Genomic DNA, 15,430 nt, shown 5'->3' on the forward strand with positions numbered 1-15,430 from the left:
AGCCACTTAAATTGTTAATTGCCGTGTTTTTGCAGGTCGTCCTGGCCCCCCATCTGCTCCTATTAAGTTTGAAGAAGTCGGCGCTGAAAAGATCACACTGTCTTGGCTTCCACCAAAGGATGACGGCGGCTCTAAAATCACCAACTATGTGATCTGGAGACGCGTGGCCAACAGAAAAACCTGGGTGCCGGTCACCAACGAGCCCAAAGACCGCATCTGGACCGTGGAGAATCTCATGGAGGGACATGAATACGTGTTCCGCATCATGGCGCAGAACAAGTATGGGGTCGGTGAGCCTCTGGACAGTGAGCCTGAGGTCGCCCGGAACCGTTACAGTAAGTTTCAACTTCTGGTAAAGATTTTAACGTAAAAAAATAGGTAGACATTTAGCTTTAGCTCACCAGACAGAGGATGCCGGTATATATCTGTTCACTGGGTACTTCTTTTTCTACTTCATAGTTAAAAAACAATAAGCCTAAGTATTATTTAACAAGAAATAAGATGACTTATCTTCATTCAAAAAGCATTTATTGAGCTTTGGAGGAAGAACAGATACGGTCTTTGCCGCTGTCTGTTACTTAAACTAATAATAATTTTGCTTCCCCTTTTCTGCTGTTTTCCAGCTGTTCCCGGGCAAGTTGAGAAGCCAACAGTAACCAACGTCACCATGGATTCCATGACGGTCAACTGGGAGGAGCCTGAGGATGACGGCGGCACTCCCATCACCGGCTACTGGTTGGAGCGCAAGGAGACCACAGGAAAACGCTGGGCTCGTGTCACCAGGGACCCCATCCGTCCCATGGGCCTGGGCGAGTCCTTTGTAGTGACTGGACTCATTGAGGGGTCTGAGTATTTATTCAGGGTTTCTGCCATCAACGCCGCAGGCCCAGGACTCGCCAGTCCTCCAACAGACCCGGTCTTCGCTCGGGACGCCATTAGTAAGTGTCGTTAATATTCATGAGACACTTGAGTACACAGGGCCGGATACTAACCTCTCGTCTGTTGCCCTGTCAAGCTCCCCCATCACCTCCAACCCCAAGGGTCTCTGACTGGACACGGTCCACGGTTGACCTGGAGTGGATTCCGCCCCTGAAAGATGGAGGGTCCAAGATCATCGGCTACTGGGTGGAATACAAGGAGGAGGGCACTGAGGCCTGGGTGAAGGTGGGGCAACACTTATCTGAGCCTAATTGCTGTGTTAGCAAATGTGTCTGAAGTATTAATGTTTATTACTCCAGTAGAAGTGTAAATCCTACTGTTTAAAAACACTTTTGTAGGATCAACTGAAGCTTTTTACCCAAGTCAAAGTGTAAAAGTACCATTTTTAAAACTACCTAAAGTATGGGTAAAAGTAATGCAGGAAAAACGTTTAGGACAGAGGCTTTATGTTTATGCATTTAGCAGATGCTTTTATCCAAAGCACTTACAAAGTAAACACTATTTTACCGTTATCATGAATAAGTCCACCAACTTGGAACAACCCATAAAAACAGTCTGGATTATTTTAGGCATGGCATAGGTACTGCTAGATGACAATCCATTGGTGACCAGAGTGACTGAGTTGTGACATTTGCCTTTGCAAGAGGGTTCAAGTAGATGGGAGCCACACCCTTAAGCACTAGGCTAGCATCAGGGACTAGCATTTTATGTGGGCAGCCAGGGGTAACCGGTGAATTTGAACAGAGGGTTAACGTGAGACTTTTTGGGCAGATTGAAGACCAGACGCACCGCCACATTCTGGATTGTTGGTAGCGGTTTAACATACAGGCTGGGAGACCTGTTGAGTGCTTTATAATAGTCAAGGCGAGAGATAACTGTAGACTGCACCAGGAGTTGCGTTTGCATGTTTTGTTGGGTATGGTCGGATCTTTCTTATGTTTAGTAGGGTGAAGCGACAAGATCGAGAGACAGAGGTAACATGATCTTTAAAGGTCAGCTGGTCATCAATCATGACACCCAAGTTTCTTCCTGCCAGAAGAGATCCAGTCGGGATGTGAAAATTGTGGTGTATGGTTGGTTTGGCTGTTCAGTTTTTGAGAGATTCAGTTGGAGGTGATGGGCTTTCATCCATTTTGATGTCAAAGAGACAGTCTAAGATGTGTGCTGAGACCTGTGGTCATCAGGTGGTTATGACTTTACTGCACTACCCAATCAATGGAAAATTTTTCTGAAATTCTGGATGATAACTTCCTTACATTTTCTTAGTTCTATAAGTAATTGTAACTGTGACAAATGTAACTTTTGCATCATTTTGAAAAACAGTTTATTTTGGTATGTGGTGAACAACAAGTGGGGGCCGCACCAGGTCCAACCACGAAGAAATCAATTGTCTGGATGAAGCTAATTATTTTGTTGGTTTTTATTTTTTATATATATATTAACAGGCCATAACAAAAATGAGCTTAAATGAAACAACAGAAAGTGGAGATAATTGCAAAAAAATTTAATGAGTAGAAGTAAAAAGTTGTAAAAAATAATAATTACTCCATTAAATTATAGTCAAAATTGTATTTTTTTTTCCAAGGCGAAGGAAACTGAAATCCGAGGCACACGGTTTGTGATCAGTGGTCTAAAGACAGGAGGTCAGTACAGATTCAGGGTGATTGCCTTTAATGCAGCGGGTAACGGCGAGCCAGGTGAAGTCCCAGAGGTGCTGGAGGTCAACGACAGAAGCAGTAAGTTAAATGTTATTCACCTTAACTTTTTTTAACTGTTTGGAAACGACAGTAATACAAAGGTTCTTCCTTCCAGTTGCTCCTGAGGTGGACCTGGATGCATCGATGAAGGAGAGGATGGTGGTCCACGCCGGCGGCGTGATCCGTCTCATTGCCTACGTGTCGGGCCAGCCGACGCCCGACGTTACCTGGACCAGAGACGGTGCAGGACTGCCCCCAGAGGCTAAAGTAGAGAGCACTGCCATCAGCTCCTCACTGGTCATCAAACCCTGTGCCAGAAAACATCTCGGCGTTTATACTGTGACTGCCAAGAACGCCAGTGGAGAGAAGACAAAGAACGTCACGGTGGAAGTCCTGGGTGAGTGATAGTTAAATGATTGGAGTAGTTTATCTAAACGGCCCGTTACACTATCTTTTTAAAATCCCTTCCGTCTGATTAGATGTTCCTGGACCTGTCGGCATTCCATTTGTGGCTGAAAACCTGAGCATAGACTCCTGCAAGCTCAGCTGGTTCTTCCCCGAGAACGACGGAGGCTCTCCCATCAGCAACTACATAATCGAAAAGCGAGAAGCTGAGCGCAAAGCCTGGACAGCTGTGTCCTACAGCGCCAGCAGACAGAATGCGATCGCTCGCGGCCTGACCCTCGGAAAGGCCTACTTCTTCAGAGTGGCTGCTGAGAATGCCATCGGTATTGGACCGTTTGTGGAGACAGCAGCGGAAGTTATAATCAAGGAGCCAATCAGTGAGTACAGTCTCTTTCAAGATTTCATACAATAAAGAAATATGTAGATGTGAATAAAGTTACTGTAAATACCAAAACTTTCCATAAAAGACTTTTTTTTACTTTTTTTTAGGTGTACCAGACCGTCCTGAAGATCTGGAGGTCACCAAGGTTACCAAACATTTGATTGGCATCACCTGGAAAGCCCCCAAGTTTGATGGAGGGTCTGAAATCACCATGTACATTCTGGAAGCACGTATGATTGGAAAGGACAAGTTTACCAGGCTTACCAAAGAGAAGTTGATGGACAGAAAGTTTACCTATGATGGCCTGAGAGAAGGAGACACCTACGAGTTCAGGGTGATCGCAGTGAATGAAGTCGGACAGAGCAAACCATCGTTCTGCACCAAACCGATCACTTGCAAGGACGAACTGGGTGAGTCACTTTCCAAGTTTTAATTCAGCTGCAAATGAATGAAGTCCATGGAGAACATAAAGAAAAATATCTCTCCTTACAGAGCCCCCAACCATCGAGCTGGACTTCCGCGATAAGATCATCATACGTGTGGGAGAAAGCTGTCTGCTTCAGGGACGCTACACGGGCAAACCAGCTCCATCTATCGTCTGGTACCGAGATGACGAAGAACTAAAAGCTGATAAACACATCATTTTAAAGAGCACACCCACCATGATGTCTCTGGGCCTGGTAAAGGCGAAGCGTGAGCACAGTGGCAGATATGTGGTGGTTGTGGAAAACAGCACAGGGTCCAGAAAGGGCGTTTGTAACGTCACAGTTGTAGGTATGGTGAAAAGTGGAGGAAAACACGTAAGATATACGATCAAAAACAATCAGCATAGCGACCGACTGTCATTTTATTTATTTTTTCAGATCGTCCAACTCCTCCTGTTGGTCCTGTGGTGTTTGACGAGGTCCACAGAGAATTTATGGTGATCTCCTGGAAACCTCCATTGGATAGTGGAGGTGTTGAGGTGTCCAACTACATAATTGAGAAGCGAGATGTCAACAGAGAAATCTGGACCACAGTAACATCTGCAACAACAAAGACCACATGCAAGGTAGATCTGGTTCACGTTTTCCAGCAAGAGGAGATCTCTGGAGATTAGAAATGATTCATATGTTCTCTTCTTTCCAGATCCCGAAGTTAACTGAAGGCAGAGAGTATATCATGAGGATATCTGCAGAGAACATGTATGGTATCAGCGACCCTCTGGAGTCCGAGGAGATGAAGGCTAAAGATCTGTTCAGTAAGTTCTTCCGGTTAAATGCAATAGATCATTTCAAACTTTTCTAAGCTTGACTTGCATGCTTTGATTAAAAAAGACTGTCAAATTATCGTAATCCATGTCCTGATATTTCCAAATTAAAGGAGTCCCTGAAGCTCCGGAGATGCCAACAGTCAGAGAGGTTTATGCTACCAATGCCCTGGTGTTGTGGAACCGTCCCCGTGATGGAGGCAAACCTATTACCAACTACATCCTGGAGAAGAAGGAGCCTGGAGCGAAGAGGTGGTCCAGAGTCACCAGAGACCCTCTATATCCAGCCACCCAGTACCGAGTCCAGGACTTGATAGAGGGCTGCGAGTATGAATTCAGGGTGATGGCTGAGAACGAGTTGGGCACTGGAGATCCCAGTCCCCCATCCAAGCCGATCCTTGCCAAGGATCCCATTGGTCAGTGCAACATTTCTTTCCTTATATCTATTTTAAATGTCATCAGTTATTCAGAAACAGAATGAGCTCTTTCATTAATTCTCTTTGCTATTTAGGTTTTAAAGTTTAAATAATCCAACTTTTTATATTTCTGATAATGTCTTCTGTGTCTGGCTTATTGCTGCTAAAACTGAATACTATCTCATCACAGTGTGCCCCAGTCCTCCAGTAACACCAGAAGCTTACGATAAGACCAAAGATTCAGTGAGTCTGAAGTGGCAGATGCCCCGCCACGATGGAAAAGGACGAATCTTTGGCTACCTCGTTGAATATCAGAAGCCTGGTTCCGTAGAGTGGACTCAGGCCAACAAAACTCCAGAGGAGTGTCCTGACCTTCACTACGTGGTGACAGGCCTGACTGATGGACAGGAGTATACCTTCAGGATCTTTACTGTCAATGCAGCCGGCAAATCTGACCCTGCCTACGTTAAACAGACCATCAAAGTCCATGACAGGCTTGGTAAGGGAATAACTGAAGAACAAAAAAAATAAAACCCTGTATTATGTTTTCAATTAAAAATCCAAAATGGATTCCCAATATAGGCATGGTTATTTGTTGATTCTCTTTGAACATTTTTCTTCTAAACAAGCGATTAATCTTTTTACGCATCTGTTTTCACAGAGGAACCAGAATTACTCTTGGATGCCAACATGGCACGTGACCACTTAGCAATGCTGGGTACCGACATCACTCTTAGTGCCAAAGTTAAGGGGGTTCCAATGCCGACAATTACCTGGAAGAAAAATGATGGAGATGTTCCTTCTCACATCACTGTGGCTGTTACTGCCAGCGGCAGCAAAGTCTTCATCCCCAAGTGTGTCCGTGCAGATTCAGGCAACTATACTATTACGGTTGAGAATGCTGCTGGAAAGAAATCAGCAACCGTTGCCGTGCTTGTGCTGAGTGAGTAAAATGGATACCAAAACGAACAAGTTGAACTTTTTTAAATTATAATTGTTTATCTTACTTAACACGTTGGTTCCTTCAGATAAGCCTTCTCCTCCAAGAGATCTTGTGGTGTCCGAGGTGACTAGCGAGTCAGCCTACCTAACATGGAAGGCTCCAGAGGACAATGGTGGTGCAGTCATCTCTCATTATGTTGTGCAAAAGAAGGATGTGGCTGCAGACCAGTGGGTACCGGTTGCTCCAGCCAATAAGAAGCTTAGTCTTATGGCCATGTACCTTATGGAGGGAATTCAGTATCTATTCAGGGTGGCTGCTGAGAACCAGTTTGGCAGGAGTGACTTTGTTGTGACCAAGGTACCCATTAAGGCTACAGATCCTCTATGTAAGTAAACCTTATGTTATTGCTGTCTAATAATATGATCAGTAGGATATATTTAATCTAAATATATAGATGATACTTATTGTCCCTCTTTTGACACCTTTAAGATCCTCCCGGCCCACCCAAAAATCTCCACCATACCGATGCAGACAAGACAGAGGTGTGGTTGGCCTGGGAGTGGCCTGATCGCAATGGAGGCAGTGAAATTACCGGTTTTATTGTTGAACACCAAGAAGAGGGCCAAACTGATTGGGTTACTTTTAAGACCGTGACCAACAACCACAGTCATGTGACAGGTCTGGAAGAAGGCAAGACTTACCGCTTTAGAGTTAAGGCTCAGAATGCCATTGGTATCAGCCGCCCTGAGACCAGTGTCCCCATTACTTGCCAGGAGAAGACATGTAAGGCATACCAGTAATGTTTCTCATAACTACTCTGTTTCATGTGCTTGTTTGGATCTTGAACATTCATGATTGCTGTTTTCTTCTTTTTTAGTGCCACCTACTATCGAAGTTGATGTGAAACTTATTGAGGGTCTTGTGGTCAAAGCTGGCACTACCATTGTTCTACCAGCTAAGATGACAGGAATCCCCCTTCCCACAGCCAAGTGGATCAGTGACGGCAAGGAGTTGACATCTGAAGGTCGATTCAAAATTGAATCTGCTGAAACTTCAACCACCCTCAGTATCGTAGAGAGCCAGAGAGGAGACACCGGAGAGTACATGCTCACTGTGTCAAATTCTGCGGGCAGTAAAACCGTTGCTCTACACGTCACTGTGTTGGATCTACCAGGACCACCAGTTGGACCCATCAATATTTTGGAGGTTACCCCCGATCACATGATGATACAATGGCGGGCACCTAAAGACGATGGTGGTACACCCATCACCAATTATGTGGTTGAAAAGAAAGATGTCAAGAAGCCATGGGAACCCTGGTCCGTTGTTAGCTCAAGTGGCATCAGCACAAAGGCCAAGGTGACACGGTTGGAGAAAGGCCGCGAGTACATCGTCAGGGTCCGAGCAGAAAACAAAATTGGCATTGGAGCTGGGCTTGAAAGTCCCCCAACGATTGCAAAGCACTTGTTTAACCCTCCTGGTCCTCCAGGGTTCCCCGAGTGCTCTGATATCACAGAAAATGCAGTAACAGTGGAATGGGCCCTTCCTGACTATGATGGAGGAAGCCCCATCAGTGGGTATGTGATTGAACGCAGAGAGATGACAGGAAAATGGATTCGTGTCAACAAAACTCCTGTGCTGGACCTACGATACAGAGTCTCTGGTCTGTTTGAAGGCAACAGCTATGAATTCCGAGTGTTTGCTGAGAATGTTGCTGGTATCAGTGAGCCTTCACTTACATCTGACCCGGTCAAAGCTACACGTGCCATCACCAAACCCGGTCCTCCCGGCAACCCCAAACTTAAAGACTGGAGTAAATCCTATGCAGACATCTGCTGGACCAAACCCACGAGAGACGGAGGCAGCCCAATCCTAGGCTATGTTGTTGAGGCTCAGAAGTCAGGATCTGCCCAGTGGGATCGAATCAACAAAGACCTAATCAAGATCTGTGCTTACAGAGTCCCTGGTCTCATTGAAGGAATGGAGTACAGACTACGTGTCAGAGCTACAAACATAGTGGGAGACAGTGAACCCAGGGAACTGCCTGAGGCCGTTTTGGCAAAAGACATCCTGGTGCCTCCTGAAGTTGTGGTTGATGTCTCTTGCCGTGACTCTGTGACAGTCAGAGCAGGCCAGATAATCAGTTTGATTACTAGAGTAAAAGGAAGACCAGATCCCGAGATCACGTGGACAAAGGATGCCAGAGCTGTGTCGCGAGATAAGCGCACTGAAATCAATAGCATCCACCCTGTCTGTGAGCTGATTATTAATGATTCAGTCAGGTCAGATTATGGAAAGTATTCCATTGTTGCCAAGAACAGCAGTGGACAGGCTCAGGCTACTATTTTGGTCAATGTCTTAGACACACCAGGACCTTGCCAAAACTTAAAAGTGGCATATGTGACAAAGAAATCTTGCATGGTCTCCTGGGAAAACCCTGAGGACAACGGAGGCACTGAGATTACTCAGTATACCGTTGAATGCCGTCAGCCAAGCCAAAGAGGGTGGACAGTAGTCTCCAATGACTGGACCAAGCGTTTGATAAAAGCTCCTCTTACTGAGGGGTGCGAATACTTCTTCCGTGTGAGTGCTGAAAATAAGATAGGAGTTGGGCCATCCATAGAGACAAAGTCACCAGTTTTGGCCGTCGATCCTATTGAAAAACCCGGGGAACCCATTGATTTCCATATATCTGAGATTGGAAAGACTTTCTGCTTCTTAAAATGGAAGAAACCTGATTATGATGGTGGTAGTCGAAATATAGGTTATCATATTGAAAAGAAACCAAAGGAAGCTGAAGAGTGGGAGAGAATTCATAAGGGTGCAATCAAGGAGACCTACTTTATGGCCGATAGGTGTATCGAAAATCAAATCTACCAGTTCAGAGTCCAGACTAAGAATGAGGGAGGTGAAAGTAATTGGGTGACCACAGGAGAAGTACTTGTTAAGGAACAGCTGGTGGAGCCGGAAGTAAAGGTTAAACTCGAGGCAACCCTTGTTGTGAGGGCAGGAGATTCAATTGCAATAGAAGCAGCAGTGAAGGGCAAGCCTCAGCCGGATGTCAAATGGACGAAGGATGAAAGCACAGACGAAATCAAGAAAGGCCCAAGACTTCAACTCGAAACTGGTGTAGACTTTTCTAAATTGCTGATTACAGGTGCTAGACGAACAGACAGTGGCAAATACATCATCACTGCCTCCAATAGTGCAGGAACCAGCTCCGCTACAGGCACTGTGAATGTGCTGGACAGACCTGGTCCCGTAAGGAACCTCAAACCGTCCGATATAACCACAGACAGGTGCAGTCTACACTGGGATGTTCCTGAAGATGATGGTGGTTGTGATATATACAACTACATTATTGAAAAATGTGAGACCAAGAGAGGGGTCTGGTCTGTTCATTCTAATGCCGTCATTACCAATAAGGCGAAAGTAACCCGACTAATTGAGGGTAATGAGTACATCTTCAGGGTTCGTGCAGAGAATAAAATGGGTCCTGGACCAGCAGTTCAAACTGAGTCTATAGTTGCCGGCACCCAGTTCAATGTCCCTGATGCCCCCGAATCACCAGAAGTAACAAAGATCAGCAAAGAGGAAATGACAGTACAATGGTCAGAGCCTGAGAAGGATGGTGGGAAACCAATCTTGGGTTATCTTTTGGAAAAGAGAGAAGAGCATGCTGTTAGGTGGTCGCCTGTCAACAAAGATCCAATCCCTGCAACTCGTTTCACAGTCACTGGACTGTTGCCTCTCCATGATTACCAGTACAGAGTTAAGGCTGTCAATGAAATCGGCATTGGTGCTCCGAGCAAGGCTTCTCGTGCAATCACTGCAAAGGATGCAGTTGGTGAGTTTATTATAACAGCTTGTTTTCTAGTTAATGCGTTAACCATAATTAAGTCCGGCACCTCACATTTTGTAATCTGTTGACAGAGCCTCCTGCACCACCTACCAACTTAAAGGTTGTGGACAGCACAAAATCAACAGTTACCCTGGGTTGGACCAAGCCTGTGTCTGACGGGGGAGCTCCTCTCATTGGATATGTTGTGGAGATGAGAGCACAGGGCAGTGCAAAGAAAGGAGATGATGGCTGGAGGAGATGCAATGTAGCGGCACAACTTATTGTGTGCGAGTTTACAGTCACAAGCCTTGATCATAATCTAGTGTATGAATTCAGAGTGTCAGCCCAAAATCAGGTGGGCATGAGCCTGCCCTGTGACCTAGAGGGCGCCGTGATTCCAAGGGAGATTCTAGGTGATTAAATATGTTCACTGTATATAACAAGTTTACACAAGGAAATCAATAAATATGTTTTTCTTGATTCATTGCCAACATAAATATTTTCTTTACCCAACAGAGGCACCAGAGATCGACTTGGATGCCAACCTGAAGCAGGGCCTGACAGTTCGAGCTGGTTGTCCCATTAGACTTTGTGCCACTATTAGAGGCAGACCACATCCTACAGTCACTTGGAGGAGAATGGGTATCGATAATGTGGTTAGGAAGGGCAAAGTGGACATCATAGACACAATGACCTTCCTGGTCATTCCTGATAGCACCCGTGATGACTCTGGAAAATACTGCCTGACTCTACAGAGCCCTGCAGGAGAAAAGGCTGTGTTTGTCAACGTCAGGGTTCTAGGTAAGCCCATACTTTCAAATTCAGTTAAGATTTTTTTACTGACAAAAACCTCAATGTTTTATAGTTCCATAAAAAAATTAGCCCAAGTTTAAGAATAAATAAATAGTAATGCCATTTTCCCCTACAGATACCCCTGGACCTGTAATGAATCTTGAAGCTACAGACATTAAGCAGACTTCAGTCATGTTAACCTGGAATCCTCCAGAAAACAACGGCGGCAGTGAGGTGATACACTACATCGTTGAAAAGCGAGAGATCGACCGCAAGACATGGGCAACTGTTAAGACTGAACTTCAGCCGGATAAGATTCCTGTCAAAGTCAGCGGTCTGACACCTGGCACTGAATATTACTTCAGAGTCACTGCTGTCAATGAGTACGGCTCTGGTGTTCCTAAAGTCACGCCTACTTCCTACCTGGCGTCTGATCCTGTCAGTAAGTGTCACTAATTACTCAGAACAGCAAAATACAGATGATGTTTTATCCCAGAATCAAAGTTGAGCTGTTTTTAGTTCTTTTTTTTTAGTTCTGCTTTGGGTGTTTTTAGCCGAAATGACAACATATTCAAATATTGAATTATTTTTCAGGCAAGCCAGACCCTTGTCAGAAGATTGAAGTGTTAGAAATAACCAAGAACAGTGCGATGATTGGCTGGACGAAGCCTGAAAGAGATGGAGGAGCCAAAATTGATGGTTATGTTATTGAATATATTGAAGTGAAACCTCCACCAGAGCCACCAGCCCCTGTTGAGGTTCGTCCTCCTACCACGTCATTCAGTTATAGTAGACCGAAACAACAATTACATTGCAATCATGACCAACGTACCCAATTATGCTGATATTTTACAGATATAAACATTCTTTGATGTTGCTGGAGTTTTGATTTCTTTTGAGACATTTAAAAATCATTTCTGCTTAGATAACATCTGAATTACTTTACTACAGTTAGCCGAAGGTGAAGAAGCTCTTCCACTGCCTCCGCCACCCCCAGTTGTGGAGGAAGAAGAGGAAGATGAAGGTGAAAAAGAAGTCTGGAACGCTTACACCACAGTTAAAGGTTTAACAGTCAGCATCAGTGGTCTGAAGGAGGGCAAGAGGTACAAGTTCAGAGTGGCTGCCAAGAACATCATGGGCATGAGTTCATTCACTGAAACAAGAGAGCCAACTGAAATCAAGGAACAGATGGGTATGTTTTAATGCATGAAAAGAAGAAAAACTGTTTGTATTATTATTGTTTAACACTGCGTGTTACAACCTGGTTATACTGAGATAAGATATTAAACAGCAAAGGATTTTGTGGGTTAATGTTTGAAATCTGTAAATCTGTTTACTAACATGAACTATGTACCAAAATCATCAACAACCAGTTTTTTTGTTTTTTTTTTCAAACCACAGTGGAGCCAAAGATTGTTATGCCAGAAACTGCTAGTGCTAGAGCTGGAGCCAAGCTCAGAGTGGAGGCGCTGGTTTCAGGAAAACCTGTTCCCACATGCAAGTGGACACGTGGTGAGAAAGCAGTGGTCCCATCCAGCCGTTTAGCTGTGCACCAATCTGGCAACCTATGCGTCCTTATCATCAAAGATGTTACAAGGAATGACAGTGGAGAATACAGTCTTATTGCGGAAAACAGTACTGGACAAGTTTCCCAAGGAATAAAGATTGTAATTCGAGGTGCGTAACACTTTTTTTTTTAACTATCTGAAATAAAAAGGTGATACTTCTTTTGTCTGAGCAAAAAAAGAGTAAAAATTACTTGGTAAACTTTTACATTGCAGACATCCCTGGTCCTCCTGAAGGCCCTGTGGAAATCAGTGACATTGACTCTGATGCTTGTTCCCTGTCCTGGAACAAACCTCTCGAGGATGGTGGCAGCAATATTACAAACTATGTTATTGAGAAGTGTGACGTGACCAGAGGCGACTGGGTGACAGCGCTCTCCTCATGCGCTAAGACTAGTTGCAGACTTGGGAAACTTATTCCTGGAAAGGAATTTGTTTTCCGCATCCGTGCTGAAAACCGGTTCGGTGTGTCAGACCCTCTTCAGTCAGAAAGGATGGTTGCAAAGTTCCCCTTTGGTGAGTGTCAGTGAAACATGCTCCAAGGCTGAAGTTTCATTGAACTTAGTAGTAAATTACTGAGACATGCATCTAAGGACTGACACATTTCTTTTGGTTTTACTAGATGTACCAAGCGAGCCACTAAACTGTCGTGTTAACAAGACCAACAAAGACTGTATGTTTGTTGCGTGGGATAAACCAGAGACAGATGGGGGCAGTCCCATCACAGGGTACTACATCGAACGTAAAGAGAGGAACAGCCTTCTTTGGGTGAAGGCAAATGACACGGTGGTCCGGACCACTGAATACCCCTGTGCGGGTCTCATTGAAGGCCTGGAGTATACCTTCAGAGTTTCAGCCATTAACCGTGCTGGTCAGGGCAAACCAAGCAAGAAGACAGACTTTGTCACTGCAAGAACACCCGTTGGTGAGTTGATAGATAATCCTTGTACACAAAGGGATTTTTTGTTAGCTAGATAACTTTAATCGTCTATTTCTCTCTCATAGACACTCCAGGTAATCCTGAAGTACTAGATGTAACCAAGAACTCTGTCAGTTTGGTTTGGACCCGTCCTAAAAATGATGGAGGAAGCAAGATCATAGGTTATTATGTTGAGGCTATGCGCGTGCCAGGAGACACCTGGATACGTTGCAATACCAGCAGTCAGAACGTCCCCAGGGAGGAGTACACCGTGACAGGACTGGAAAGAGACCTTCAGTACCAGTTCAGAGTCACAGCTAAAACTGCAGTGAACATGAGCAAGCCCTCAGAACCTACTGACCCAATCCTGGTCTGTGCTGAGAATGGTGAGACATTTTTACTCAACACTCACAGCCAAGCTAATAAAACAGTGATACATGCAGTATATGGCTCGATCAGTTGATCATTGCTGCACTTTAAGAAATGGAAATGTCATGAGAGCTGTACAAAACAAAATTTAATTTTCTATACACTCTAGGTCTAATATATAATTGAACTAATTTGATGAGTTTAAGCCATTTAATTACTAATGACATGTTCAATACCTTTCAGTTCCACCAAGGATTGAACTTAATGCCAAGATGCAAAAAGCTCTAATGGTCAAGGCTGGAGCCACAATCCTGTTGGAAGCAGAGGTGTTTGGTAAACCAATGCCAAGAGTCACTTGGAAAATAGGTGATCATACCCTGAAGTCAGGGGAAGGCCAGGTCATTAAACAGCAGAGACATCACTTCCAGGTAGAGATACCTGACTGCACCAAAGAGCACACAGGAACCTATACAGTGCTGGCAGAGAATGCAAGTGGCTCTAAGGCTGCAGAGATCATAGTCAATGTACTGGGTAAGGATTTATTATTTCTTAACTCAAGGTTCAATTCACATTAAGTTTTTTTCTACTCATAATATGACTTGTGTTATTTCAGACGTGCCAGGGCCCCCTGCCTGTGCTAAATATGAAGAGGTGTTAGCCTCCAGCATTAAGCTGTCTTGGCAGCCTCCTCTAAAGGATGGCGGCTCTCCTATCAGCAACTACATCGTGGACAAGCGTGAAACCAGCAGAACCAACTGGGCCCAAGTTTCAGCGAAGATAAAGGGGGACATACTGGAATTTATTGTGGAGAAATTAATTGAGGGTCGCGAATATCAGTTCCGAATTCGCGGTGAAAATGCGTGGGGGGTCGGAGACCCATTTATCACCAATCCAGTCATTGCCAAGAACCCTTTCAGTGAGTCATCATCTCCTTTATTTCAGATTCATATTCTGGTCTTTTATTAGATGGGGAGTCTTGTTTTCCTTATGCTGAATTCATTCAGCTATCTGTCAAACACAAGTTTCTTGACAAGCTGGGTTTAAATTGAACAAGTCATCATTGACTCTTAGCAAAGGTTTAGACTAATGAAAGCTGTTTACTTTCAGATGTGCCTGGTCCATGTGAAGCCCCTGTGATCACCAATGTTACCAAAGACGGCATGACTGTGAGCTGGAAGGAACCTGCGGATGATGGAAAGTCCCCTATTCTGGGCTATGTGTTAGAAAAGAAGGAGACTAAGGAGATGAAATGGAACAAGGTGAACAGAAAACCGCTAACAGAGCGGACTCTAGAAGTAACAGGTCTGACAGAGGGTGTTGAGTATGACTTCAGAGTTACTGCGGTGAACATAGCTGGGCTAGGGAAACCAAGTGAACCCTCTGCAAGCACCACTGCACAGAACCCTATCAGTAAGTCCCAAACTTCCGTACACATGATAACATAAACAATTTTTAGGTTATCTCAAAAATCAAACTTCTACCAGCTTTATGAAACTAAATACCTTTGTTCTCTCCAGCTCCTCCCGGACCTGTCATAAACCCCAATGTCACAGATACCTCCAACAGCACAATCAGTCTAACCTGGTCTGCGCCAGCTAATGATGGTGGAAGTCCCATTATCGGATACTTGGTGGAATGCAAGAGAAGCAACACCTCTGACTGGATCCGCTGCAATGTCCCCAGGAACCTGCAGGACACCAGCTACATCATTCAGAACCTTATTGACAAAGCAGAATACCAATGTCGCATAACTGCTGTTAATAAAGTAGGATTTGGTGAGCCAGCAGAAATCCCAGGCAAACACGTTGCAAAGGATATTATAGGTATGTACTTTATTATGTCACTCTTCAAATTAGGTATAGAAGGAAGTGCCGTAAGGAAATGCCGAACCCTTACAATAATCTAGCATATTT

The 15,430-nt window shown here is 44.5% G+C and overlaps 1 protein-coding gene across 1 annotated transcript in view; it reads left to right on the plus strand.

Annotated features, from left to right (window-relative positions):
- Positions 1–15,430, plus strand: part of LOC107103971 (titin-like) — a gene marked incomplete at its 5' end in the record, with an annotated part of 93,910 nt that overhangs the window by 30,264 nt on the left and 48,216 nt on the right. Inside the window, 29 exons of the mRNA XM_015403845.1 lie at positions 36–335; positions 624–938; positions 1,016–1,164; positions 2,525–2,675; positions 2,752–3,033; positions 3,116–3,418; positions 3,531–3,833; positions 3,916–4,197; positions 4,287–4,474; positions 4,552–4,663; positions 4,786–5,088; positions 5,279–5,587; positions 5,750–6,031; positions 6,117–6,416; positions 6,521–6,814; positions 6,909–9,878; positions 9,965–10,285; positions 10,389–10,673; positions 10,801–11,106; positions 11,259–11,422; positions 11,616–11,856; positions 12,066–12,341; positions 12,446–12,745; positions 12,852–13,154; positions 13,235–13,534; positions 13,761–14,048; positions 14,131–14,433; positions 14,625–14,927; positions 15,035–15,340. Of these exons, the coding sequence (XP_015259331.1) occupies positions 36–335; positions 624–938; positions 1,016–1,164; positions 2,525–2,675; positions 2,752–3,033; positions 3,116–3,418; positions 3,531–3,833; positions 3,916–4,197; positions 4,287–4,474; positions 4,552–4,663; positions 4,786–5,088; positions 5,279–5,587; positions 5,750–6,031; positions 6,117–6,416; positions 6,521–6,814; positions 6,909–9,878; positions 9,965–10,285; positions 10,389–10,673; positions 10,801–11,106; positions 11,259–11,422; positions 11,616–11,856; positions 12,066–12,341; positions 12,446–12,745; positions 12,852–13,154; positions 13,235–13,534; positions 13,761–14,048; positions 14,131–14,433; positions 14,625–14,927; positions 15,035–15,340 (10,539 nt within the window). The remainder of the gene's footprint in view (positions 1–35; positions 336–623; positions 939–1,015; positions 1,165–2,524; positions 2,676–2,751; positions 3,034–3,115; positions 3,419–3,530; positions 3,834–3,915; positions 4,198–4,286; positions 4,475–4,551; positions 4,664–4,785; positions 5,089–5,278; positions 5,588–5,749; positions 6,032–6,116; positions 6,417–6,520; positions 6,815–6,908; positions 9,879–9,964; positions 10,286–10,388; positions 10,674–10,800; positions 11,107–11,258; positions 11,423–11,615; positions 11,857–12,065; positions 12,342–12,445; positions 12,746–12,851; positions 13,155–13,234; positions 13,535–13,760; positions 14,049–14,130; positions 14,434–14,624; positions 14,928–15,034; positions 15,341–15,430) is intronic.

Source organism: Cyprinodon variegatus, unplaced genomic scaffold (assembly GCF_000732505.1).
Source record: "Cyprinodon variegatus isolate N-32 unplaced genomic scaffold, C_variegatus-1.0 Scaffold1579, whole genome shotgun sequence".
Classification (NCBI taxonomy): Eukaryota; Metazoa; Chordata; class Actinopteri; order Cyprinodontiformes; family Cyprinodontidae; genus Cyprinodon; species Cyprinodon variegatus.